The sequence below is a fragment of the Oryctolagus cuniculus genome, chromosome 14 (assembly GCF_964237555.1).
Source record: "Oryctolagus cuniculus chromosome 14, mOryCun1.1, whole genome shotgun sequence".
Lineage (NCBI taxonomy): Eukaryota > Metazoa > Chordata > Mammalia > Lagomorpha > Leporidae > Oryctolagus > Oryctolagus cuniculus.
This window is the reverse complement of record NC_091445.1, coordinates 97,300,585-97,327,354: the sequence shown is the minus strand read 5'-3', so window position 1 is coordinate 97,327,354 and position 26,770 is coordinate 97,300,585. Positions and strand designations below refer to the sequence as shown.

General features: G+C 58.3%; 1 protein-coding gene across 5 annotated transcripts; it reads left to right on the top strand.

The window, feature by feature from the left end:
• The first annotated feature begins 1,127 nt into the window (after window positions 1-1,127).
• Window positions 1,128-25,885, top strand: CEP72 (centrosomal protein 72). 5 transcript variants are annotated; one of them, XR_011382170.1, is made up of 12 exons: window positions 1,128-1,275; window positions 7,124-7,251; window positions 9,282-9,474; window positions 12,004-12,112; window positions 12,564-12,742; window positions 14,830-15,024; window positions 16,130-16,407; window positions 17,280-17,418; window positions 18,049-18,300; window positions 18,393-18,589; window positions 24,213-24,324; window positions 25,539-25,885. XR_011382170.1 is itself a non-coding variant. In XM_017339221.3 (12 exons), the coding sequence occupies exons 1-12, from the start codon at window positions 1,197-1,199 to the stop codon at window positions 25,696-25,698; spliced, it is 1,896 nt and encodes a 631-aa protein (XP_017194710.3). In that variant the 5' UTR covers window positions 1,128-1,196; the 3' UTR covers window positions 25,699-25,885. The 5 variants fall into 5 exon arrangements, 4 of the variants coding, with proteins under 4 accessions (XP_017194710.3, XP_051697577.2, XP_051697578.2 ...); XM_017339221.3 differs by lacking the exon at window positions 18,049-18,300 and adding an exon at window positions 21,386-21,512; XM_051841617.2 differs by lacking the exons at window positions 1,128-1,275; window positions 18,049-18,300 and adding exons at window positions 1,385-1,740; window positions 21,386-21,512.
• The last annotated feature ends 885 nt before the right edge of the window (window positions 25,886-26,770 follow it).

The following is a 26,770-nucleotide window of genomic DNA, read 5'->3' as shown; positions in this document are numbered from 1 at the left end:
GTTGCTGCAGCTCCAGGCATCACAGCTGTGTTCAAGGCAAGGAGTCAAGGTCATGATCTCTGCCAGCTGCACTTTTCCTTCTTCCAGAAAAGAACTTTACCCACCAATGTCGCTGTAGCTCCATGCTTGCTTCTCACTGGCCAGAGCTGGGCACTCGGTGCTGGAAACAGGCGGGGAGCACCCAGTCCCCTTATTTATTTACAAGGGCAGAGTTGGAGAGCCAGAGAGCTTCCCTGTCCTGGTTCACTCCCCAACGTGGCAACACCCAGCCTGGGCCAGGCTGGACCAGGAGGCAGGACGTGGGCCAAGGACGTGGGCCGCCTTGTGCTGCACCGGCCCTGACCCAGGGGACTGCGCACCAGGGGCACTCGACGGCCCGTAGCAGGGGTTTGGGAGTTACAAAGGTCAAGTGTCCGAGGTGTGAGAGAGGCCGCCTGGTGCAGGTGCACCGGGACAAGCAGGCTACACCCGCAGGGCGCGTGTCGGGTCTGCTCGCTGCTGAACCTCTGCTTCTCCCCGTGCGCCCTGACTTGTCTTCCACGGCGGGAGAGGAGCCGGCCGCCCGCCGACCCCAGGAAACCCAGGGAATTTGCTCCCGGCGGCGGGACGAACTGCGCAGGTGTGGCGCGGGCCTCGTCCTGCCCCACGCTCCACGCCCAGGCCCGGAGCGCCCACCACGCCGCACCTCCCCGGCCCGGCGTGCCTCCCGGGCGGCTACGGCCCGAGGACGCAGTCAAGGAGCCGGTGCAGCCGGGGCGGGCACACCGAGGGTCCCATCACGCGGAGCGGCCCCCGCGCCCCCTCCAGACAGCGAGAGACACCGCCCGCCCGACTGCGGGAGCGGCGCCCACCAGGCACGCGGGCACCTGCGGACCCAGCAGCGCGGAAGCCGGACAGAGAGGGGCCGGGGGCGGGAGTGGAGCCCTGGGAGGCGCGGCGGAGTGGGTGGGGGTCCCCACTCGCCCGCGTCCCAGCCGCGTCCCTTGAGCACTCCCGGGGAGGGCAGGGCTCGCGGAGCGGTCCGGGCGACAGTTGTGGGGTGGTCCCGCGGCCTGCAGCCGGGAGCCCAGGTCTGACCCAACCCCTTCCCCACGTCCCCAGCCGCCCTCGGCTCGCCCCGCCCCGGCCCCGCCCCGCGACGTTAGCCCCGCCCCTCGCACTGCGCAGGCGCGGCGCGCGGCGTTCGGTTTGGAGACATGGCGTCGGCTCCGCGGCTGGTGCTGTGTGAGGAGCGGATCCGGGAGAAGAGCGGTCTGGCGCCTCACCGCGACCTGGGTGCGCGGCCCGACGCGCCGGGGCTTCCCGAGGCGGCCGCTCCCGTGTGCTGCGCCTCCGGACGCGGGGCGGCGGCCGGGCTGCGGGTCCCGCGCCCTCCGCGTCCGCGCTGCGGTGTGGTGCGGTGTGGCGCGGCTTCTCTCTCGGGTTCTGCGCGCTTCTGTCTGGCCCCGGCTGCTGCCCGCCCGCTCTCTCCGGCCTGGAGTCCGCGCCGGCGGCTGACCGGTTCCTGGGCGATTTCCGCGGACCCCTGTGGCCCTGCGCATGCGTGTTTTAAAACGTCTAGCCGACCCGGTTCCTCCCCTCCCCCGCTTTGAGTCTCCTGTTGGGGTTGGTGGGGGGGAGACAGCGCCCCTGCGCTGGTCGCCCGGCCAGGGCCGAGGCTGCGAAGCTGCGAGCCCGGAGCTCCGTCCCGGCCTCCCGCGTGGCTGCGGGGCCGCACCTGGGCCGCCGGCTGTGCCGCAGGTGCCTTAGCCGGGGCTGGATCAGAAGTGGAGCAGCCGGGGCCCAGTCGGGGTGGATGCGGTGTTGCTCGGCTTCCTGAGAGCCGGCCTTGGCTTGGCTTCCTCCTGTGGCTGCAAGTCCGTTAGCGTCGGAATATTCGGGGTTCTGGCGTCTTGTACCCCCAGAGAGACTGACCTCAGAGACGGGCTGCTTTATTGAAGCAGAGGGAGACAGCCTCGGAAGGGCCTAGGGCTGGCTGAAGAGGGGCCGTAGGGGGCTTTGAAGCCCCTGGGGACTTTCTTGGGATCTGTTTAACCGGCTGCCTTGGGGGAGATAGAGCACGGTTCCTGCACCAAGAAGGGCTGGTGGGGTGACATCTTGTGAGCTTTATTGCCCTTTAAAATCTCGTTTATTGTTTCTTTTTGCTTGCTTTGCATGTCTTTTCATTTGAGAGAGTGACAGAGAGCTCCCATCGGCTGGCTCACTCCCCAGATTCCGGCTCTGGCCGAAGCGGGGAGCTAGAAACCGAGTCTGAGTCTCCCACGCGGGTGGCAGGCGTCCGGCTCCTTGAGCCACCACCCAGGGTCCCATGGGTGTGCACCGGGAGGGAACTGGAGTTAGGATCAGCAGGCCTTGAGCCCAGATGCTGATGTGGGAGGGGTCCTACCGGTGTCATCCTTACAACAAATGGCTGCTTCAGAAGTCGTATTTTTTTTTTTTTTTATTTGACAGAGTGATAGACAGTGAGAGAGAGACAGAGAGAAAGGTCTTCCTTCCGTTGGTGCACTCCCTAAGTGGCTGCAACGGCCGGCACTGCGCCGATTTGAAGCCAGGAGCCAGGTGCTTCCTCGTGGTCTCCCACGTGGGTGCAGGGACCCGAGCACTTGGGCCATCCTCCACTGCCCTCCCGGGCCACAGCCGAGAGCTGGACTGGAAGAGGAGCAACTGGGACTAGAGCTGGCGCCGCAGGCGCAGGTTTAACCTAGTGTGTCATGGCGCTGGCCCCCCTCAAAAGTCATTTTTAAAAAACATTTGTTTATTTGAAAGGCAGATTTACAGAGAGGGCGGGATAGAGGAATCTTCCATTCTCTGGTGCACTCCCAAATGGCTGCAACTGCCAGGGCTGAGCCAGGCCGAAACCAGGAGCTTCATCCGGGTCTCCCACGTGTTTGCAGGGGCTCAGGTCCTTGGGCCACCGTCCTCTGCTTTCCCAGGCCGTTAGCGGAGAGCTGGGTTGGAAGTAGAGCAGCTGGAACTACGCCCACGTGGGACGCCAGCGCTGCAGATGCGCCTTTTCCTGTCCGCGGGAATGCCAGCCCCGGACGCCATTATCCTGCAGTGTTCCCTTGGGTCTTCATCTTTGTGCTTCCCGTTGCCTGCCCCCTGTGATTTGCCGCGATGCTTTGAGTGCCTCGTTTTGACGAGTCCTGGATTTTTTCCATTAGGGAGTATCTTCTTCTTCTTTTAGGATTTATTTATTTGAAAGAGTTATACAGAGAGAAGAGAGGCGGGGGGGGGGGGGGTCTTCCATCTGATGGTTCACTCCCCAATTGGCCGCAATGGCCAGAGCTGCGCCGATCGGAAGCCAGGAGCCAAGAGCTTCATCCGGGTCTCCCACGCGGGTGCAGGGGCCCAAGGACTTGGACCATCTTCCACTGTTTCCCAGGCCACAGCAGAGATATGGATCAGAAGAGCAGCCGGAACGAGAACCAGCGCCCATATGGGATGCCAGCGCTTCAGGCCAGGGCGTTAACCGCTGTGCCACAGCGCCAGCGCCGGCCCCGGGAGTATTTTCTTTCTACCGTGAGTGCTCACGGCAGCCTTCGGTGGCTGTGGGCTTCTCTGAGCACGGGAACAGGGCTGAGCTGCGTCCTCCAGGGAGAGGTCCTCTGGGCTGAGCCCCTCCCCCTGTGGTGATGTCTTCAGTTCCCAGCAGTTTGATAGGCTGTCCGAGCGTGGCATTTTTTGGCTTATTCTGTTGAGTTTTCTAAGGTGTAGAAAGTATACATGTGCACCTGAGGCAAATTTGGAAGTTTTCAGACACCATTTCTTCAATTTTTTTAAAAAAACATGAGCCATTGTGTCTTTCTCTTTTTAACTCCAGTAGGACTGTGTTGAGCATAGTGGGTGGTGAGTGATGGGTGAGTGTGGGGAGTGATGGGTGTGAGTGTGGGGAGTGATGGGAGTGATGGGTGTGAGTGTGGTGAGTGGTGGGTGTAGTGAGTGATGGGTGTGAGTGGTGAGTGAGTGGTGGGTGTAGTGAGTGTGATGAGTGATGGGTGTGATGGGTGAGTATGGTGAGTGTGGTGTGTGATGGGTGAGTGGTGAGTGTGGGTGCGGTGAGTGTGGTGGGTGTGAGTGGGGAGTGAGTGGTGGGTGTGATGGGTGTGATGGGTGCAGTGAGTGTGATGGGTGTGGTGAGTGGTGGGCGTGGGGAGTGGATGGTTAGTGTGATGGGTGTGGTGAGGGAGATGGATCTGTTTCCATCAGTCTTTATGGCTACTCTTCAAGGTTGTTTTTTTTTTTTTTTTTTTTTTTTTTTTTTGGTCAATTCCATCATACTCTGGAGCTATTGTTAGTTTCTGCTTCAGTTGTACTTTTCATTCCTGAAATTTGTTTTATCTCTTTTGTACATCTGGCTTTTTGCCAGTACTGTGCACTTTTTCATTTAGTTCAAAATGTTGTAATTGCTCATTGAAGTATTTTTGTGAGAGTTGTTTTAAAACTGTTAGATAATTCTCTCTTCTCAGTTTTCTCTGGCTCTTGGTCCTTCTTGATTGTATTGATGACGTCTGCAGTATCGCTTTCCGACATTCTCCTTCCTGTGTAGGTTTCCATGGCTTGTGTTATGAATTCTGCTTCCTGTTTAGGTCTTGGACTCATCGCTGCTGTTATGAATTCTGCTTCCTCTTCATCGTATTTTATTTGTTTGAAGGGCAGGGGGAGATCCGTCTTCTGTGTATTCTCCAAATGGCTGCACCAGCTGGAGCTAGCCCAAGCCAGAGCCCAGAGCCCAGAGCCCAGAGCTCCAACCAGGTTTCCCACATGAGTGGCAGGGGCCCAAATACTTGGACCATCTTTTAAGACACTCTCTGGCCGGTGCCGCAGCTCACTAGGCTAATCCTCCGCCTGCAGCGCCAGCACCCCGGGTTCTAGTCCCAGTTGGGGTGTCATTTCTGTCCCTGTTGCTCCTCTTCCAGTGCAGCTCTCTGCTGTGGCCCAGGAAGGCAGTGGAGGATGCCCAAGTGCTTGGGCCCTGCACCCGCGTGGGAGACCAGGAGGAAGCACCTGGCTCCTGGCTTCGGATCGGTGCAGCGCGCCAGCCATAACAGCCATTTGGGGGGGTGAACCAACGGAAGGAAGACCTTTCTGTCTCTCTCTCTCACTGTCTAACTCTGCCTGTCCAAAAAAAAAAAAAAAAAAAAAAAAAAGACACTCTCTAATATGGGATGCCAGTCCTCTACTTCCTCTTTAGATCTCCGTGGTCATGGCTGGTGTTTTGACATTCTGCTCCCTCTAAATCTTGGCCTCATCACTGGTGTTACATAATAAATTCTTCCTGTGTGGGTCTCCTTGCTCATCCCTGGTGTTAGGTTGTTATTGTGGGCAGTGAATGTACTACTTTTCAATCCAGGTTTTTGTCTTCCACACAGGTAGAAATACTAAATACTAAGAGGAGACTAGAATTGTACACAAGTAGGAACAGAATTCATTTTACCATGAGGGGATAAACATGTTCATGGACAAGTCTGTGCTTCTCCACACAGAAAAGACCCATCATGGGTGGGCCAAAGGGTTGCACGTGAACGAGAGGACCAGGAGTGGTACTGCTAAGTGAAAACGAGAGTGGTTCATCTGATAGTCCATGGAGGAAAGAACACTGTCTTGCCTTCAACCTCTTTGTAAACAGAGGGGGGGTACTTAATTAGATGCGCAAACAGGGTGGGCTCTAAGCAACAGATGCATCCTGGGAAGGCGGGCCTATGGAGCTGACAGTTAAAGAGCATGATTTTGCAGGGGTACGAGAATTCCAGCTCAGCTAACTTTGTCTAGTTACACCACATTATCATAAGCTGCTCCTTTTTAGGTCCCCACGCTCGTGGCTGGATTGGTTGTGAATTCTCCTTCCTGCTTAGATACCTACTCATCACTGGTGGTGTTCTTCCTGTGCAGATCCGGTTACTCATTACTGGTGTTACATTTCTTCCTATCAAGTCTCTGGACTCATTCCTGGTGTTTTTTTGTTTTTAAAAGATTTATTTATTTTATTTGAAAGGCAAGAGTTACACAGAGGCAGAGAGAGAGAGAGGTCTTCCATCCTCTGGTTCACTCTGCAAATGGCCAGAGCTGGGCTAACCCGAAGCCAGGAGCTTCTTCCAGGTCTCCTACGTGGGTGCAGGGGCCCAAATGCTTGGGCCATCCTCCACTGCTTTCCCAGGCCATTAGCAGAGAGCTGGATCAGAAGTGGAGCAGCCAGGACTCAAACCGGCACCCATATGGGATGCCAGCACTGCAGGCAGTGGCTTACCCGCTATACCACAGCGCTGGCCCCATTGCTGTTGTTTTGAGTTCTTCCTATGTAGGTCTCTGTACCCATTGCTGGTTCTGTTAGGAGTTCTCCTTCCTGTTTAGGTCATGGTACTCACTGCTGGTGTTGTCTGTACTCATTGCTGGCACCTGCTGGGTGCTGCTGGCAGGAGGGTGAAGGGCGTCGCTTAGTTACAGCCGGGCCAGGCATCAGGGTCCCGGCCCACAGTCCTGGTGCCAGCCACTGCAGGTCAAGGAAGCTGGGAGTCAGGAGGATTCTGCTTAAACTGGCCTCACCGGATTCTTGGTGAGGGCAGGCCAGGCTGGTAAGATGTCACTTGGGGGTGGTGGACAGTGGGAATGGGGGCATCTGGGCTCTTCCTAAAACTGGATTTTAGAGGTGCACTGCGGGCCTGGGGGTTCAGAAACCTGACGAAAGTTATTTAAGCAGAGACTCTGCCAGTATCTGCTTTATTTTTAAGAATTTGAACCAAGGCCAGCGCTGTGGCATAGGGGGAGAAGCCGCCGTCTGCAGTGCCGGCATCCCATATGGATGCCAGTTTGAGTCCTGGCTGCTCCACTTCTGATCCAGCTCTCTGCTGTGGCCTGGGAAAGCAGTGGAAGATGGCCCAAATCCTTGGGCCTCTGCACCTGTGTGGGAGACCCAGATGAAGCTCCTGGCTTCGGATGGCTCAGCTCCAGCCGTTGGCAGCCAACTGGGGAGTGAACCAGCAGATGGAAGACCTCTCTCTCTCTGCCTCTCCTTCTCTCTCTGTATAACTCTGACTTTCAAATAAATAAATAAATCTTTAAAAAATTTGAACTTGTATTTGTTTTCAATATAAGAAATACTGAACTGTCTGTTTTCTCTTCTTAGCTGAGCTTCAGTCACTGTCTGTTCCTGGAACTTACCAGGAGAAGATTACTCACTTGGGAAATTCTCTGATGAACTTAACGGGTCTCAGAGCTCTGGACCTCTCACGCAACTCCTTGGTTAGTCTGGAGGTACGTTTGATGAAAGAGAAGATTTACTGCTGTCAGTATCAGCAGAGGCTGCACTTGTGGTAAAACCATCTGTTTCTTAGTGAAGTACTTGAAGTTCCCGTGAACGGCATGCTCAAAGGTTGGCCGGTGTTGTGTTCTGTGTCACGTCACGTCCTCACTTGACACGGGTGATCGGCACTCCGAGACTGATGGACGTGGCTGAGACCTCAGAGGAGTGACTAAGAGGCCAGGAGCTGCGGTGTGCATGCCCGTCACTCCCTACCTCGAGGTGTCCGGCCACCTTCTGCACCTCCCTGTGTCTGGCCCCGCTCTTTTTTTTTTTTTTTTTATGAATCTTATTTTATTTTTTGACAGGCGGAGTTAGACAGTGAGAGAGTCAGAAAGGTCTTCCTTTTTCCGTTGGTTCACCTTCCACGTGGCCACTATGGCCGGCGCGTTGCGGCCGGTGCGCTGTGCTGATCCAAAGCCAGGAGCCAGGTGCTTCCTCCTGGTCTCCCATCGGGTGCAGGGCCCAAGGACCTGCAGGTGCCACTCTTGACAGCAGCCAGGTGGGCACAGCCAGGCGGGTGTGGTGCGTGAGCCAGAAGCGGCAGGGCAGAGGCCCCTGGTGTCGTGGAATGCTGCTTGGAGCTTGATGAAGAGAAAGGACGCTGGCCCCAGACGTGGTGCTTTATGGAGACCACAGGAGCCCTGCTCAGCTCCGATGTGGCTCCCATCCCAAGGGGTACTTGTCTACACCTCCCCAATCTGAGGTTTTCAATCTGTAAATGTAAAATGGGATTGTGTGCAGATTAAGTGAGATTGTGTAAGTCACTAAGCTTGGCACGAAAGAGAACTCGGTAGCTGTTGACTGCCGTACCATAACGTTTCAAACTTCGTACACAGTTGTCCCACTGAGTAAAACCTTGCTCTATGCGTTCTAACAAGTGTGTGTGTTTACTTCAGTTGGTCAGTTCTTATTTGTAAGAAAACATCCGGAAGCTGGCGCTGTGGCAAGCCAGGTGAAGTCACCACCTGCAGTGCCGGCATCCCATATGGGCACTGGTTTGAGTCCCGGCTGCTCTGCTTCCCGTCCAGCTCCCTGCTAATGGCCGGGAAAGCAGTGGAAGATGGCCCAAGTGCTGGAGGCCCTGCACCCACTTGGGAGACCCGGATGAGGCGCCTGGCTCAGCCCTGGCTATTACAGCTATTTGGAGAATGAAAAAAAACAGTGGAAGATCTGTCTCCCCACCCCCACCCACGTAATTCCGTTTTTTTCTTAAAGATTTATTTATTATTTATTTGAAAGGCAGAGTTACAGAGGCAGAGAGAGAGAGACAGAGACACAGAGACGGTGAGGTCTCCCGTCCACTGGTTTGCTCCCCAAAAGGCTGCAGCAGCCTGAGCTAGGTCGATCCGAAGCCAGGAGCCTGGAGCTGCTTCTGGGCCTCCTGTGTGGCTGCAGGGCCCAAGCACTTGTGCCGTCTTCTGCTGCTTCCCCAGGCCACAGCAGAGAGCTGGATCGGAAGTGGAGCAGCTGGAACTCGAACCGGTGCCTGTTTGGGATGCCAGCACTGCAGGCGGCGGCTTTATCCACAGTGCCTCAGCGCTGGTCCCAAAATGTTCCGTTTTCAACACAGAGTAGAAAATCATGCCAGCTGGCTTGCAGATGCAGCAAAACTCCCCAGGCAATCAGGATGTTAGGGAGTAGCCGACACCAGAGAGGAAACCCAGGTACAGTGAAGGGAGGCGGAAGGTGACTTTGTAACTCGGTGTCCAGGAGACTGTGCAGCCCACAGAACTCAGCCAGTGAGGAAGGGGGAGGGACCCGCGAGCTGGGCTCTGACGCTTGCTGCGCCTGCTCCGGGTGGGCCGCTCGTCAGACACCTGGCCTCGCAAGACCTGTGGAGAAGCCTCACGTTGACTGCTCTGCCTGGGTCCACATCTCTCTCCTGAGCGGGTCGGCGAGGGTGTTTCCCACGTTGTTGGCGGCTTAGTTTGCTCTGTTACTCTTTCAAGTGTGCGCTGATTTGCCTGTTTCCTGTGAACAGGGCATTCAGTACCTGACTGCACTGGAAAGCCTCAATCTCTACTACAACTCCATTTCCTCGCTGGCAGAAGTGTTTCGGCTCCACTCCCTGACTGAGCTGCGGGACGTGGACTTCCGGCTGAACCCCGTGGTGAAGAGCGAGTCTGATTACCGCCTGTTTGTGGTGCACATGCTCCCCAGGCTGCAGCAGCTGGGTAGGTGGGGATGCCGGCTGCCCTGTGTCTTCACAGGGGCTGTGGCAGGAAAGCTGCCTGGGAGGGCAGGGCCTGGCCGTGTGTCTCCCTGCGTGAAGTGGGTGGCGTGCAGGTGGAGACTTGTGTCTGTCCCAGGACAGCACCTGGCACGGCCAAGAGCCTGTTGTGTTCCACGGGATTTCTCTCGGTACTGGAATCAGAGATGGTGTGCACTTGTTCACAGCCGGGCCCCTTCTGCACCCAGAAAGAAAAGGATCAGTGAGGGGCCAGCGCCATGGCTCACTCAGCTAATCCTCTGCCTGTGGCGCCGGCATCCCATATGGGTGCCGGTTCTAGTCCTATTGCTCCTCTTCCAGGCCAGCTCTCTGCTGTGGCCCGGGAGGGCAGTGGAGGATGGCCCAAGTGCTTGGGCCTTGCACCCCCATGGGAGACCAGGAAAAGTACCTGGCTCCTAGCTTCAGATCGGCGCAGTGCCGGCCGTAGCAGCCATTTGGGGGGTGAACCAACGGAAGGAAGACCTTTTTCTCTCCCTCTCTCTCACTGTCTAACTCTGTCAGATTAAAAAAAAAAAAAAAAAAGAAAGAAAAGAAAAGGATCAGTGGGTTTGTCTCCTGCGGCCTAAGTTCTCTGAACAAGCGTGTCCTGCATGTCCTGGGCGTTAGGGTTCTTTTGGGAGATTGACATCTGTGTGTTGATTTCAAATTGACAACAGCAAAAAGAGAGGAATGGGCTGCAGTGTGTGAGCGGCCTGTGGGGAATCTGCACTGGCCCGGCCTAGTGGCCTCGGTCCACGTTCATCTCCACACCTGGCGGGGTTTGAGGAGGAGACGGAAGGGTGTTCAGAAAGTCAGGGAAAAGTACACACTCAAGTAAATGCAGGTGGGAGAGAGAAAGAGAAGGGGAAGGGAGGGGGGGTCTGGGAGATCTCATTATACCATAGGGAGGCCTAAGGGGTGGGGCTTAACTGAATATTCAGAAGGGTGGAGTTGAAGGTGGGGCTTGAGAACTACCCGTTTGCAGGCTCCTTTTTGGAAATCTTAGAAGTGTTCCAGTGTCAGGTGCATGATGGGAGTGGCCGTGCCGGCCATGGTGATTTTATTATGATGAGTATCGTGTTTATTATAATGACCTAAAGGTCGTGTTGGGTTCCCTGCCTGCAGGCCACACTGGATCTTTCCAGCTGGCACTCACTTGGGGTGCACAGAGAGGGAGGTTCATGTGGTGCAGAGAGGGCGTTGGTCAGGCCGTCACAGAAAAGAGGTTTTAAATGGTGCGGGCTGGGCTGTGCTGCCGCGGGCGGTGCCCTTAAGGCCGAGCTCTCTGCCAGCTGCACACTTGCACACCGCAGCGTGCATGGACTGAGCACCTGGCTGCTCCCAGGAGGCCAGCACAGGGCCCAGGTCCTGTGGCGCCTGTCCACATGACTCTTCCACCCCAGGGGGTGGGCACGTCTGTGGGTCCTGCCTGTGAGAGGCGGGTCAGGGAGTGTCCATGTGCCGCTCTGAGGGCTTCAGGCTGGGCCTGCAGCCAGGCTGCTTGGGGCTGCTGCGTGTGGAGTGCAAAGCTGCGGTGTCGGCACAGGCAGCCTCGTGTGTGTGTCTGTGTGTGTGTGTGTGTGTGTGTGTGAGAGAGAGACTGTATTCTGTGCTCTACGTGATATTTCCTTATGTCCTGGGTATGTTCTGGGAGTGCTGGAAGGAGGCCATCGCGGGGAGTCGGTGAAGAGTCCCCGGGGAGGCACCGTGGTGGGCCTTGGGCGGCGTCACGACAGAGCCCGTGTTGCATCGCTCCTGCAGCTTTTCTGCAGGCTTCTGGAAGTGATTTCAGGAACTCCCAGGGCAGCCCTGAGCCTGCAGGTGCTCAGCTGCCCAGGGCGGCAGGCAGTGTGCCTGAGGAAAGTCTGGGGGCAGGAGCCCCTCTCCCCTCCTGTTTCCAGTCTCTGCTTTGGGGGCAGGCCCTCGGCACACGTGTCTCCTGCGTGCTGCCCTAAGGACAGCGAGTGGACTGCCCATCTACTCGGCCACGTGTGTGCTGGTGCCTCTTGGGAGCGTGGCCCTGCTTCTGAGGCCAAGGGATAGGCTGTGGGCATTAACGAGGGCCCCCACAGACGCTGTTTAGTTTGTCGCCATGATTATTCTAAGGTATTTGACAGGAGTAAGTTCTTGCCTTCTACAGTCTGAGTGTCTGACCCAGTAACTTATAAAGGTTTAAACTTGGCTTTTTCAGAAACGTTACAGTCTGCATCACGGGTAGTTTTTGGCATCTTAGTTTTACATCTTTGCTTTCCCTTTGTCTAGAAAGCTTAGGTTCAGCGTCATAGAGTGTTTGTGCATAGGAATACGAGAGCTTCCCAGCCGGGAGAGGCTCAGATGACAGGGGACCTCATGAGATCCTGCGTGTGCCCCTGCTGCACTTGGTGCTCCGTGAGCTGAGAGCTGATTGTCAGGGGGCCTGGGGGATGTGCAGGGAGGGTGAGCCTGTGCTGTGTGCCCCAGGTGGGTGACCAGGCCCTGTGGCCTCTCCCCCCAGATGACCGTCCCGTGAGGGACAGTGAACGGAAGGCTTCGCAGCTACACTTTGCTTCCGAGGACTCAGTCGACTCAAGAGAGAGCTTCCTGGCTGCCGTGCGAGCTGGCAGGTACGAGGTCTACGCCTCAGAGCCGTCCTTAAGCCTGGCCATGGGCAGGACGTGGTGCACCCCCGCCCCAGCGAGCAGATGCCCGGGAGAGGACGGAGCTCAGTGTCCTGCTGGTATTTACAAAAGCCATATGCAGAATGAAAGGGCCCAGGTGAGAAGCAGCCCTTCCCCAGGCCTCGTGCTCTGCGTCCTCGGCCGTGTCGGCTTCCAGGTCCCATTTGAGGGCCCTCTCCTCGCATGCGCCCTGTTCTGGATGTGAGCGCTTTAGGCAGGACCATCTACGTGGATGGAGGGAGCACTTCATGTCTCATCTCCCCACCCAGGCAAGCACCCCCTTCCTGTCCTGCCCACCCCATGGCCGTGCTTCCTGAGCACAGTAGCTGGGCTGTGCCCCCGTGTCTCACCCCTCGATGCTGCTCTGCACTGCTGATGCATTTTCGTTTCCTTGCAGACCCCTCCCCTCCCAAGCCAGGTGCACTGACGCCTCTGCCAAGAAGTGCCTGGTCATGGACGCCGATGACGAGGCCGTCCTGAGCCTCATAGCCGAGTGCGAGTGGGACCTGAGCAACCCGCCCAGGAGCACCAGCTCCAGCCAGAGGGAGCGCGAGACCGACCTCCGCAGCACCCAAGGTGTACTGCCCTGCCCGGCCCGGCCGTTAGTCCCTGGCTTCAGCATGCACAGCTGCCCTTTCTCAAGGCCTGTTTTGAAAGATGGTGTATTCCTGGAGTCTTCGTGTACTTTGTTCTTTTTCACCAGTAGACCATTTAGTGAGCTCTGGGAAGTATAAAAGCAGGGCTCTTGGTGGGGTGGATGGTACAGGGAAAACAGAACCAGGCTTGGGGGATGGCAGCCTTTGAGTTGGCTGGGGCGGGGGGAGAGTGTCCCCTGGGTCTTTGGAGGGCAGTGAGGGTCTGTCTCAGTACAGAGCATGGGAGTAGGAGGGTATACCCCAGGATTTGAGGGATGAATGCCAGGAGCTGGTGTGGACCCTAGCAGCCACAGGATGGATTCCAGGAGGCTAGGGGTAGGTCCCAGGGGTCTAGGGCTGAACCCCAACCAGTGGGAGAGGGTGAACCCCCAGGGCTGGTAGATAGGCCCCAAATGTTGGGGGGTGCACCACTGGTGCAGGAGACATTGGATACCTGGAGCTGGGGGTGGGCGGCAACTGGGGAGCCCAGGGGCCCTGAATGTGTGAGCCTGTGCTGAGGGAGGGGAGCAGGGCCCGGCCTGCTGGTGGAGCAGGGGCAGACTCTGCAGTGGTGCCTGAGGGCGCAGACTGTTCGGACATGGGGATTGAGGGCCACTTCGCCTTGAAGTGGAACTGCAGAAAAAACTGCTGGTTTCTTTGTTCCAGTGAGTCCAAAACTCGCCCTCGGTGGCCATCAGCAGGTACTGGCAGCACCGGCTGGGGCGTGGTGTCAGGGTGTAGTGCCCTCAGCAGTCTCAGAGTAGTCTGAGAGGTCGTGGAAGAGGAGGCTCTGCTGGCCGCTAGGTGGCCGATCCTCACCTCTCCCTTGACCTGCGTCTCCTTGGCTGCTGGGCAGGCCAGGTTGGCCTGGTGCTTGTCCCCTGGGTGTGTCTGAGCTACCTGCCCTCGGGGCTGTGAAGCCTCAGGAGTTCGCCTTCCTACAGTCCCAGGTGATTTTCCTAAAATAGGGGTCCTTGCTGACGCCGATGGTCTCCAGGGCCAGCTGCTGGAGACACTTTGCTGTCCCTATTGCTCTCCAAGGAGGAGGCTGCCCCCATCCCCACCCCCACTCCTGGCCTGGCCCCTGGTCCGTGCTGGAAGTCCTCATGGTGAAAGCCTTGGGACTTTATGAGGCCAGGGGAGAACCCGAGGCCATCGTTGGTGGCTCCTGGTGGACTTTGGAATGCCCTCGTTTGGACTTGGAGTCGTGAGAGAGAGTTCATGTATCGGAGTCTGTTGTTGAACTTCATTTTTCCTCAGATACCAGGAAAAGGCAAATGTCGGTGGTGGCCCATGTGGGCCACGAGGGACCTGTCATTTAGCTGTGAGGCGGCTCTGAGGTCAGGCTGCCTTAGACCTCTGCACACAAGAGGGACCTGGCGAGAGTCCCCGTTGACTGGGCCCCCGTGTGCCAGTCCACGAGGACGTGCCGAGCAGCTCTGGTGCCATCAGGAGTCCCAGGAGCTCTGCACGGCCCCAGGCGGAGGCATCAGCTGGGGCTCAAGTCCCTGAGTGAGCAGCTGGAGCGAGGAGCTGCCCTCTCGGGCCTGCAACCCAGCTCCTCCCGCGGATCCGTGGTGGCGCTCCCCAAGGCTGCAGCTTGCATCTTGCTGACGGCCAGTGGGGTTTTGTCGCTGGCTGTTTGCATGCTTTCTTTTTGAGACTTAAACTCCAGTCTGCCGTATTTTTAATGGGGTCCTTGTCCTGTTGGTACTGAGCTGGCTTTTGAAAGCAAGGCCCCTTTCTCAGACAGACACACTGAGTTTTCTCCCGCACGTGGCTATACCTGTCTGTCTCTGGCGTGGTGGCTGTCACGTCTCTGCCTGTGCCCCTCCAGCCACCTGGCTGCCACAGCGTGTCGTGCGTCCTGGGGCTGGGGCAGGTCAGTCCTCAGCTCTTCCTTGCTTGGAACGCATTGCATCATTGCAGCTTTGTCACTTCATCAGCTTGAGGGAAAGTGTGTTTAGTGGAGATTAACTGTCAGAAACTTGAAGTCTAACTTGAGATAAAATGTTTGTACTAAAACAGAATCCAGACCCTCGTCCAGCCCACCGCCAGTGCAGCACCAGTGTGGGGACTCGGGGAAGAGAGCCCATGAGAAGAGGAAAGGCAGCTCCAGAGGGGGCTGTCCAGAGAAGCAGCCCCGGGACCACCACTGTGGGGAGCTCCCCGCCCCGTACGCGGCGTCCCAGGCCGTGCGCGCCCACTTCACCCCGCATCCAGGTAATCGGCCCCGCTGGTGCCTGCTAGGAGGCGGGTGCTTCCCGCGGTGCTTGTTCCTGCGGTGGCGCCCTCCTGCCCCGGCGCTGCATGTCTGCGCGCTTGTGGCGCTCCACCATGTCTTAGGAAAGAACTGAGCACTCTGAAAGTTGTCATCTATTTATATTTTAAGTTCCTGACCATACACATTTCCTTCTAAATACACAGACCCACTTTTTAAATCAAAGTTGAGGGAAACTGGGCCTGGTATTAGGGCCAGCATTCCATATTGGAGCACTGGTTCAAGTCCTGGCTGCTCCACTTTGAATCGAGCTTCCTGCTAATGAACGTGAGAAGGCAGCAGAAGATGTGCCAAGTACTTGGGCCCCTGTCACCGATGTGGGAGACCCAGCTAGAGCTCCTGGCTTCAGCCTGGCCCAGCCTCGGCTTTTGCAGCCATTTGGGGAGGGAACCTGCAGATGGAAGATCTCTCTTTCCCTCCTTCTCTCCCTCCCTGCCTCCTCCCCCTGCCACACACACTCTTGTCCCCTCTCTCTTTGTGGCTGTGCCTTTCAAATAAATAAATGAATCTTTGTTTAAAAAGTGAGAAGAACGGAGCGAATAGGTATCTTACACGGGTCTGTGGCATGAGTGTCAGAAACCGCCCGTGGCATGAGCAGAGCCAGCAGCTTCTGGGCCTTGTTCAGGCGGAGCACTCGGGCCGCAGAGCAGGAAGGTCGGGTGGAGGCCTGGCTGTGTTCCCTGGCCGCCGCGTCACTGCCATGTTGAGTGCCTTCTGTTTCCATTGTCACTCCCCTCACAAGGCTGCCCTCCACCTCCTGGTGGCACAGCGGTCAGCTCAGTGCTGCTCCACTGTGGAGTCTGTCGTTTAACCTGTCTTCAGAAACGTGTGTGCTGATGCTGCTGAGAGCTTGCGGTAGCACACAGCCCAGCTGAGTTCACGTGCAGTGCAGAGAGGTTGATGCCTCATGCACACGCTGCCCTCTCCCTGTGCGTGCACACGTACACAGTGCACATCTGTGTTGGCATGTGCACACACGTCAGCACGCACGCCTGGCTGCTGCGCTGTGGAGAGCTTGATCTGACAGGGTCTCCTGTCTCGTCGCAGACTCCATGGACGTCGGGGACTCGGCCTCCTCTTCCCAGAAGTCAAGTACGTCAACACAGAAAGTGTTAAGTGCTTTGCCTGTTCAGGAGAAGTTGAGGAAGCGACGAATGCCCGGGGGCAGGTTCCAGGCGCCTTCCGACCAGGAGTGTCTGAGCTGCCTGGAGGAGGGGCTGAGCAGGCTGAGCAGCTCGGAAGGCAGGAGCGCGAGGGCCTTCTCTCACTCTGCGGTGTCGGGGCTGGAAGGGCAACGCTTGCACGGCGCGAGTGACGTCAGAGAGGTGAGTGCCGGCGAGGACGGCCCCCGTCTCGTTTCTGAGGACGTGTTGAGGGGCAGAGGTGGTGTGGGCTCTCTGACAGCGGCTGACACTGTCTCCGTGACTGCGGCCCCATAGCCGACTTCGTGGGTGTTTGTTGCTGGGGTTGCTTCTGTGCCCACACCCTCCTGCAGGCTCGTGTCCGGTGCAGTGGGGCAGCTGGAGCGACCGATGCCCCGTCAGAGGAGGAGCACCCAGAGCTGTCTTCCAGGAGCCCCGCCTGCCTGGGGCCTGGGAGCGGCTCGTCTCCAGCGGCTCCTCGCCCGGGTCAGCTGCCCCAGCTGCAGCCTTGAGACCGGCACGGCTGAGCAGAAAGCTTGGTCTTAGAAAGAGGGAGGCTCAGGCAAAGCTGGCAGCGATGCCAGCCTGGGGTGCGAGGCAGCTCACGGGGAGTCGAGCCCCTGATAGGGCTGGATGGGACTGAGCCGGCCCTCTGGTCGGCCCTGAGCTGGCCGCGGGGGCGAGAATGAGGGGAGCTGGCATAGTAAGCAAGCCCGGGCTTAGTACTGTTGAGGGGTTGAGGGCTTCCGTGCTGCCCCTGGAGGCCGCAGTCTGGCACCCTGCGATCCCGACTGGCTGGCAGCAGGCCAGCATCCTGAGCCAGTGCCACGCGGGGATTCGCTGTGGCCCGACCTTGGTCCCTGTCTCGTCTGAGTCTGGTTGGGGGGGGGGGCGGGTGCTGAGGACGATGTCCACGAGCCTCGCAGAACAGGTGCTGACGAGCCCCCCCTCAGCTCAGGGCTGTGGCCTCACGTGGTAGGGTGTGAACTGTGCTTTGTCACAGATGTTGCTTTTACGTGAGGATTCTGCTTTCCGTGATTCTGTTTCCCTGTCAGCCATCTCCCAAGGTGCACTCGGCAGCCACGCCTGGGAAGAAGGCTGGTCTGGAGGTGGCCCTCCTGGAAGCGGTCCTCGACCTGGTGGACAGGCACTGGAGCGGCTGCAAGTCCCTGCACAGCAACGAGACATTTCTCGGTGAGTGGGCGGAGGCGGCTCAGGCCACCAGGCTGCATCTGTGTGCAGTCATTTATCAGCTAGGTTTGGGGTCCTCAGCAAACGTGCTACTGGAACTTCAGAGAATTGTGCACGTTGTCCTGGCACTGGTCCCTGAGGTGCCTTCGCGAGTGTGAGGGGCCCTTACCCAGCCCCTCCCGACAGTTTCTGCCTCCTCTCAGAGCCGGGCTCTGGGGCACAGCAGGCCTGAAGGGCCGCGGCTTGCTGCCTCCAGCTTCCCCAGGCCTCCCTGAAGGCTTGGCTGTGTGCACAGCTCTGGCTGCAGGGCTCCGGGCCCGGGGCCGAGTCTCCTCCCTGGAGACGGTATGGGTTGGCTTGCTTCCGTGAGTGATGGTGCCGGAGCAGCCGAGATCTCCTTCCTCCAGGCTCACAGTTGGGTCCCACCTGGCAGCTTTCTTGGTCCTGCAGTTTGGGGAGTGGCTCTCAGTGTCCCCGGGGAGCCAGACCTGCCATGGGTCTCGGACAGACTCGGGTTCTGAGCGGAGTGCCGCAGGAGCTCTTGAGGCCCCTGTGCTCCTCCTGAGGGCACCCTAGGAGCGCGGCCTTCCCTGCCCCCCACAGCTGACCCCATAAATCTACACCACTTACTAGGGCCAGTGTCTCGGAGGAGGTTCCTGGTGGCTTGTGGCCGTGGGATTGGTCTGTGTGCTGACTGCTGTGTGTGGTGGGCTGCGCCTGGGAAAGGAGACTGGAGTGGCTGCTGTGACGCCCACCCAGACCTGTGCACCTGCAGAGCCTGTGACCCGCAGCCCCCCTGGAGGACCGCCTGTCCTCCTGCAGGCAGTGGAGCCGACTGGGCCTGCCCACGTCCCGTTGCCCTCCACACCTGGCAGTGCTTTTGAGGCAAGTGGACTGTGTCACTCAAAATAGGTTGAGTGTGTTTTGTTTGTATTCTTTAAATCTAAGCACTAATAGTATTTCATCTTTACTTCCAGCTCAGGCAAGACACATCTTGTCAGCTGTTCCAGAACTGACCGTAGCTCGGGACAGCTCGACAGGTGTGAAGGAAGACATGAGCCACCTGGCCCTGGAGAACAGGTCTCTGCAGAGCCACCTCGCTGACCAGCAGCAGCAGCACGCCCTGAAGATGAGTGAGGTGATGTCAGACCTGCACGATGCACGCAAGGAGATGGTGAGCTGTGCCCTGCGCTGTGTCCACTGTCGACGGGATGGGGAGAGGGAGCTTCCCCACAGAGCAAGCACAGGCACTGGACTTGGCCCTGCCCTTAGCTGCCGTGGGCTGAGCGTCCCTGCTGCTCCTCCAGGCCCGAAAGCTCCCCCTCCCCTACTAGGAGTCTGACACAGTCTGTGGCTTGTGGGGGTCTACCTGCCTGGGGCTGCCGTCTGTTTTCCATGGAGCAATGGAGAGACAGTGGGATGAAACCCGGCTCCCGGAAGAATCCTTTGTGTCCACTCTCCTGACCCAGGCCTGTGTGTGAGCCTGAGGGACTCTGCAGGGCCCCCACAGGCTGGACTCTCGCAGCTGAGTGCACCCGTCGTGCTGGCCTTGACTGGGTGGGGTTACTGAGCGGGTGGTCCTTGAGAAAGTCGCTGTCAGTGAGTTACGTCGTGGGGTGAGGGGTGACTGGAGGGCTGCCAGCTGGGCCCAAAGGGCAGGGCCCTTCGCCCTGGCTTACTTGTGTGTGGCCGCCCAGCAAGTGACCACACGGGGAGCAGCCTGAAGTGGCTTGGTGAGGGCGCCTCGCTAAGCTCGTGCGGCGAGGAGGGACAGTGGTGAGGGCGCCTCGCTAAGCTCGAAAGGCGAGGAGGGACAGTGGTGAGGGCACCTCGCTAAGCTCGGGTGGCGAGGAGGGACAGTGGTGAGGGCTCGCTAAGCTCGGGTGGCGAGGAGGGACAGTGGTGAGGGCTCGCTGAGCTCGGGCGGCGAGGAGGGACAGAGACGTCTGTTGTGCTGCACAAAAGCTGTGACGCCCTTGCAGAGCTCTTCACGGTGGGCTTCCCTGGAGCCTGCTGTCGCCTTCGTGTTTTGTGGCTGAGCTGCTGCAGCTGGCTCGGGGTCGGAGGAGGAGGTTGTCACCGCATCTGAAGGCCTGACCCTCTTCCAGGTCGCTCAAGGGGGCCTGGGTCCTCACAGCATGGGGACAGCATGGGGACCTGAGACAGCCGGGGCTGTGAAGCCGGGACGTTGGACTTTGTGACTGGGAGCTGCCCACAGTACCTCGTGGGTGAGACAGGAGTGGAGGGTGCTGGGACTGTCTGACGAATACTTGGTATCTTTGCTTTGTGAGACTCTGCTCTCAGAGACCCCACAAGCAGCTTCATTTGAAGAGCAAAAAGGAAAAATAGTGAAATTCTGCAGGCACCTCTGATGTTAAACACACTGGTGAATATTCCACCTGTGGCTCCTGCATCTGGAAATGGCCGGACCCCTGGCAGCTCTGGGCCTGGGCTCGCGGAATGTTGACTGCGGAACATGGCACAGCCTGTTTGAGCAAACTAAGGATGGTACCCGTTGGGGCTTTGGTGCCAGCAAGGTGGGGACCCTTACCTGCTGGGCTCAGGAGCAGTGGGTTCAGCAGAGTCTGGCTGTTGGCTTTGTGTCAGTGCCATTTGGTGTGGCCACGTGGATGCCTGCTCCTTCACCCTGGGTGCACAGTCTGACCAGGCAGTCTCGGGCCCCACTGGGAGCAGCCTGGAGTTTCCCGTCTGGGCCAGCAGCCTGGAGCGTTTGGGAGCTGAACCTCCTCCTGTTTTTCCAGGGTGACCCCAGGTGGTGCCGGCACAGGGGCAGGAACAGTGGTCAGGGCCATACAGGGCTCTGTCCTGGGGGCAGCTGGGACTCAGAGAGAGCTGCATTCCGGCGAGACATTAGCTCTCCTGAGTTTATCCCACGGACCACGGACCATGGAGAGAGGACGCCAGCCCCGCAGCTGTGTTACTGAATTCTCACTCTAAGTGAGCACTTGTATTTCTCGAGGTCAGAGGTCCCAGGGCCCGGTGAAGGTGGAGGCCTGCTCCCAGCCTCACGTCCTGGCCCAGCCCGTAAGGCGGAGGCACCTGTCTGGGCTCTACCTCCCCAACCAGGTGGAGACTTGCCCCAGGGACTGGGAGCCCAGAGCCCTGATCACGGACCGCCCGGCCCTGGGAGCACGCCAGGCACAACCCATTCACCGAGAGCTGCTTGGTCCCAGGACAGGCAGGAAAGGAAGGTGGTGTGGATGGGCTTCGTCAGGGAGGCATTTTGAGCAGGAGGCCTGAATCTGAGATGAATGATCTTGGATGCAGCGACCGGCTCCCGCCAGGAGATGGCGCGTGCACACAGGGGCACGAGGGGGCCGTGGGGGTGGCACTTGCCCCGTGGAGAGAGTACAGCAAAGCTTCTCTGGAAATTGGGGCCATGGCACAGATTCAGGTGCTCCACCCAGGGGACGCAGAGCAGGGCGTGATGTGCGTGCTGGTGCCCGCCCTCCTTTGTGAGGCCCTACTGTGGGCTTTTTTGTACACTTGGAGTGGGTAGCAGGACCTCAAGTGCAGTTCCCGCCTGCGACCGTGGCTGATGGATTCCCACGCGTGCAGACCGAGGAGCCAGAGCCGGCTGGCGTTCCCAAGGGAGGCTGTCAATGCCGAGGGACAGCACAGGTGCTCTAGGCCTGTGGTCACCACTGGGGCTCCCTCCAGGAAGCCGGACTCGGCCACCTCCGGGTGTTCCTCCCAGCAGTAGGCTGAGGCTCCTGCGGGGGCCAGTGCACACCCACTCCGGGAGGTGCGCGGTGTGGGGGCACAGTGGATGCGTCTCACTGGGGCCAAACGACCTTGGTGTCCTGATGGCCTTGCCCTACCCCCAAAGGCAGCCAGAGCCTCACTGTGGCGCAGGGTCGTCACCGGTGAGGAAGGTGGGATCGGTGGTGAACCGAGCATTGCACAGAATTTGGTTTTTCTACGTTAAGTGTGTTTTCTGTGTCCTTAGGATGACTTGAGACACCATTTAGACAAGTCTTTGGAGGAGAATAGTAGCTTAAAGTCTCTTTTGTTCAGCATGAAAAGAGAAGTGAAAAATGCAGACGCTTCAGCTACGTTAAATGTGCAGATCTCCGGTGAGTTGTGGCGTGTGCGGTGACGTGACCGCGGATTCACACGTCCTGACGCACACAGTAGACAGAGTGGGAGCAGCAGGTCCTGCTTCTGAGGGCATCCGAGCCCGCGCTCCCAGGGTTGCGAAGTGGCCGTGGCTCGTGTTGGCGGAGCGTGTTCGTCTGGAGCCAGCCGTGGGGGAGGTGTCTGTGGAAAGAGAGCCGAGTTAGCAAGGGCAGCGGGACAGCAGCGGCTGTGCTGCCTGTGGCTGGATTCTGTTCACCTCATCCCCAGATCCAGTCTGTGGTCTGTCCGTCCGCCTCTGGGAAACGTTCCAGATCATCTCATTTCCCTCTCCGCTTCCTTGGGGTCTGTTTGCCACTTTCACAGAATTACGTCTGGTGTTTGGATCCAGTGCCTAGATTTGGTGTAAGGAGGCGTCGGGAGTGGGTGGCACTCAGCCCACCTCCTACCAGGGCTTCTGTTCTCTGGACTGGGACTTACGCCAGGGCCTGGTGGCGGCCATGGTAGCCAAAGCGGCCGTGGGCGACGCGTGCCCCAGGCCTGCTTGCTGGCGTGAGCAGGTGTCTGCAGAGGTCCCCATCTGTCTGCCGCCTAGGTGGGCCTGTGCAGTCGGGAGCGTTCTCTGTGAAGTTTTCTTTAAACTTTTCCTCTTTTGCCTTCTACTTTTTTGAGACGTTTGTTTTACCCACTTGTTCTAGGGCCTCGCTAGCTTAACCTGGTTTCTAGTGTGAATTTTTTCTGTTGTTGCTGACTCTTCCCTGGATTTAGCCCCTTTTCTGGAATTTTCTGTTTCTGGCTTTTTAAAAAGATGTATTTATTTATTTGAAAGGAGAGTTACAGAGAGGCAGAGAGAGAGAGAGAGGTCTTCCATCTGCTGGTCCCCTCCTCAGAGAGAGAGAGAGAAAGAGAGAGAGGTCTTCTACCTGCTGGTTCACTCCCCAGAGAGAGAGAAAGAGAGAGAGAGGAGTCTTCCATCTGCTGGTCCCCTCCCCAGAGAGAGAGAGAGAGAGAGGTCTTCCACCTGCTGGTTCACTCCCCAAATGGCCACAACGGCCAGAGCTGGGTTGATCCAAAGCCAGGAGCCTCTTCTGGGTCTCCCACATGGATGCCCAGGCCCAAGCACTTGGGCCATCCTGTGCTGTTTTCCCAGGCCATTAGCAGGGAGCTGGATCAGAAGTGGAGCAGCTGGGACTCGAACAGGTGCCCAGATGGGATGCAGGCAGGCAGTGCAGGTGGTGGCTTTACCCACTGTGCCACAGTGCCGGGCCCTGATTCTGGGTGTCTAGGCCATGGTTACAGCTGTCTGTGGCGTGACTTTCAGTGCCTGTAGGGTCGGTTGTGCTGCCGCCCTCTGCTCACGCCTGTGACGGTGGGCTGTGGTCTCAGTGTCTTCCTGTTGCTCTGCCTGCGGAGGAGAGTGTCCTGGGCTTGGCGAGAGCAGGGCCAGCGCAGCTTTCCCGACTCCTGGGCCCTGCTCCCTCCCTGCCTCCTCTCTGAGGTGCTTGACCCTGCTCAGCTCTGCAGCGTGGAGAGGAGCCGGGCAGGTCACCTTTGGGGGTCGCAGGGTTACTCCAGCACCCCTGGACTACAGGGCACCCCCAGTCTCACCCTCACAAGAGGGCACAGCCTCCCTTGAGTCAGCTGTGGTTTGCCTCGTTGAGCCCTCAGGTTCCGATGTGCCACAGGCCCGCGGCCCACGTGCAGCCTAGGACTGGCAGGAGTTTGTCCCGCCTCTTGAACTGGGTGCCAGAATGCTCATGGGCTTCTGCTTTTGCCATCTCATTATTCTTGGTGATCGATTGTTTTCTAATAGGAATAAGTTGTAGTTTTGTGATGAGGCTTGTTTATTTGTCTTTATTTGAAAGAGTAACAGAGACAGAGAGGGGTCTTCCAAATGTTAGTTCATTCCCCAGACGCCTGCAACAGCTAGGGCTGGGCCAGGCCAGGCTGAAGCCAGGAACCAGGAACTCCATCCTGGTCTCCCACATGGGTAGCGGGGGCCCAAGCATTTGAGCCAACCCTGCCTCCCAGGTGCGTTAGCAGGACGCTGTTTCAGAAGAAGAGATAGGACTTGACTTGAACAAGCATGATATGGGATACAGGCATCAATTCCCACCCTCTTGGTGTTTTATTGATGGGAGATGCTAGGGAACCCCAGAACCAGAATCCCTTTCAGTCATGCCCTTGACCTTGAGTGGAAGTGGGAGTGGACCTAGACCTTGGGGGTGTTGTCCTGCACTTGGGGTCCTCTGTGATGGTGCGCTTGCTGGCAGGGCTCTGTGGCTGGTGTCACTATTACTGCATTGCCTGTGACCTGCTCTGGCCTTTTTGCATCTCCGGTACCCTGTGGTTTTGCAGTTGCGTGTCTACATGTGGGCTGGCTTGTGTCTTGTTTTCTAACCTGGGGAGCCAGTAAGTAAGTGCAGTGGCAGCGCCATGTGCTCTGGCTCTGCGGCCTGTCTTGCCTGCCTCCCAGTCCAGGCCTCTCCTCACTGGCAGGGTCAGCCCCCTGGAGGAGGGAAGCCCTGCCTTTGAGGGCAGGCAGCCCCAGCCCCAGCCCTAGCCCCAAGGAGGGAGCCAGGGTGGGCCCAGCTGGAAGCCGGCGTTGTCTGTGGTGTGGGGCAGGAGTGCCCGTTGTCTCACCTGTGAGCTAGAACTGGGGGAGCCGTGGGGGTGACCGCGTTCTCCTCCTGCTGCAGGGCTGCAGTCAAGTGTGAAGAGGCTCTCGGACGAGGTGGTGGAGCTGAAGCAGCACCTGGAGCACTACGACCAGATCCAGGAGCTCACGCGCATGCTGCAGGAGAGCCACAGGTCAGTGGGCACTGCGGGGGCGGGGCGCCGAGGAGAGGGGCCGCGGGAGGGGTGGGTTGGGACTGTGGCGTGACTGTGAGGTACAGACAAGGAGAGGGACAGAGGACCGGGCACTGTGTCCTGGTCCCCTGTGCCGTGTCTCTGAGGCCTGTGTGCTGCCCTCGCTGTGGTTTGTGGGAGGCCACCTGTACCCTTGGCCATGTGCTGGGAGGGGAGAGGGCCCGAGAGTGGAGTGTCCAGGCAGAGCCTGCACTCCCAGAGCAGCTGGGGGTGGGTCCAGAGAGGTCGGTCCCTGGGAGGTGGTGCCTGGCTAGAGGGGTTGCTCGATGCCCTGTGGGTGCAGCTGTGTGAGCCCTGGCCTCGGGGGGAAGGCAGGCCTGTGGTCCGTGCTCCCGGTGCCTCTTGTCTTCTGCTCTCCCCACCTCCTCACTCCCACTGAGGCTGCCACACCTTCCCTGGGTTTGGGTCTGGTCTCTGACCCTTTGGGATTGAAGCCACAGATCTCGGTGGACCATTGTGGCCTGGCAGGGGAGCTGGGCTGAGAGCAGGTGAGGAAGAACAGGAGGAGGGAGGCTCTGACAGTCACAGGCAGGGACAGGCAAGGCCGGGCCTCTGTGGCAGGGAAGGGCAGGGTGGCTGCGTTCTCGGTCCTCCATGGCTTTGCTGTGCACCAGCTGTGTGCAGACCCTCTGCAGCCCGTGGGCTTGGCCTCCTGCCCCAGTCAGGGGTGGATGTCTTTGTGGTGAGAGCAGAGGTCAGTGTGGCCTTGCTTGGTCTGACGCTCGTGCAGCCCCAGGTGTGTGTGGGTCACGGCTGCTTGGGCACCACAGTGAGTTGGAGACGACAAAGTTGTCAAAATGCCTTGCGGTTTCTGAAGCTCTGAATGACAGTGTGAAAACCGTCAGACAACCTCGTGAGCTCTGTGGGGTGTGAACAAGCCCACACTGCCGAGTCTGTCTTCTCGAGAACGGGGACGGCATGTGCCTGTGGGGCTGTTCACGGAGGCCTTCATTCATTGCTGCATTCATTACTGCCATGGTGGTGTGCAGTGCGGAGCCAGGTCTGGGAGGAGAGGTGGGGGGCCACAGGGATGGGTGGGGGGACCTGGGTTTGGTAGAGAGCTTGGCCCGTGGGCTCTGGGCCAGGCAAGGGGCTGCTCAGAGGATGGTGTGTGTTGGGAAGGGTCCAGCCATCGCCTCACTGTCGTTGTCCAGCTCCCTGGTCAGCACCAACGAGCACCTCCTGGAGGAGCTGAGCCAGGCGCGGGCGCAGCACCGGGCGGAGGTGGAGCAGATGCACTGGAGCTACCAGGAGCTCAAGAAGACCATGGCCCTGTTCCCCCAGCGCAGCGCGGGCGGCCGCCAGTCCTGCTGACCCCGGCGGCTTGCAGCGCCCTCGCGCCCGCCCTCGGCGCCTTCGCCTGGTGAGCGTTCTCGCTTCTGTTTCATTCTATTTGATTCCTGCGGCGTGTCCAGGGCCTCGAGCTCAGCTCGCTATGCTACCCTAAGATGATGGGGTTGACAGCCCTTTGCTTGTTTTAATAAATAGGTTGTTCTGAAAATTAACTTGTTAATGGCTCTTTGTGAATTATAATGAGCTTCACATGGAATTGTTTTATAAAGTGAGCTGTGTGGTAGTTGAGCAGCCGTAAAGCAGTCCCAAGACCTGATGAAGGCCCTTAGAGAGAGGGCAAGGTCAGCAGTGCCGTCGTGTGGTGTGACCTCGTCCAGCCTCGCCTCTTGCTCATCGTGTACTGCAAATACGGCGTGAAGGACATGGCACTAGGTTTTCAGACTGGAAACTCCATATCAGGTAATACAAGCTTTAATGGGTAAAACGAGAAGTTTTTTAAGCAGTGTTTAATTAGGATGAATGAACCTGAGAAGAGGTGTGTGTGTGTGTGAATCTTTGAGGGTGTGAGATGGAGGATATGACTGTGTGAGGGTGACAGTGTGTGTATGAACCTGAGGGAATGTGTGTGTAAGACTGAGATGTGTGTAAGACTGGGTGTGAGTGTGCGGGGGTGTGCATGTGAGAGACTGTGAGGGTGCTGACAGTGTGTGTATATGTGTGAGGGTGCCTATCAGACTGGGTGGGTGAGGGTATGAGTCTGAAGGGATGTGTGTGAAAGTGAGGGTGAGTGTACATGTGAGAGGGTGAGGGCACGGGTGTGTAAAGTCATGTGGCGCTCCGAGATGGGAGTAGCTCTGTCTTCCTCAGAAGAGGAAGTGGGGGGCGGGGCGTGGTAGTTTGGCCTGGCTGTTAAGACACTGGGTGGGACGCCCTTGTCCCACATGGGAGGGACTGCAAGCACGTCCCGGCTCCACTCCCAATTCCAGGTTCCTGCTCCTGCACTTGGGAGGCAGCAGGTGCACTCTGGCCCCTGCCATCCACGCGGGAAACCTGGATAGTGCTCCAGGGCATGTGAGGATTGAACCAGCAGGTG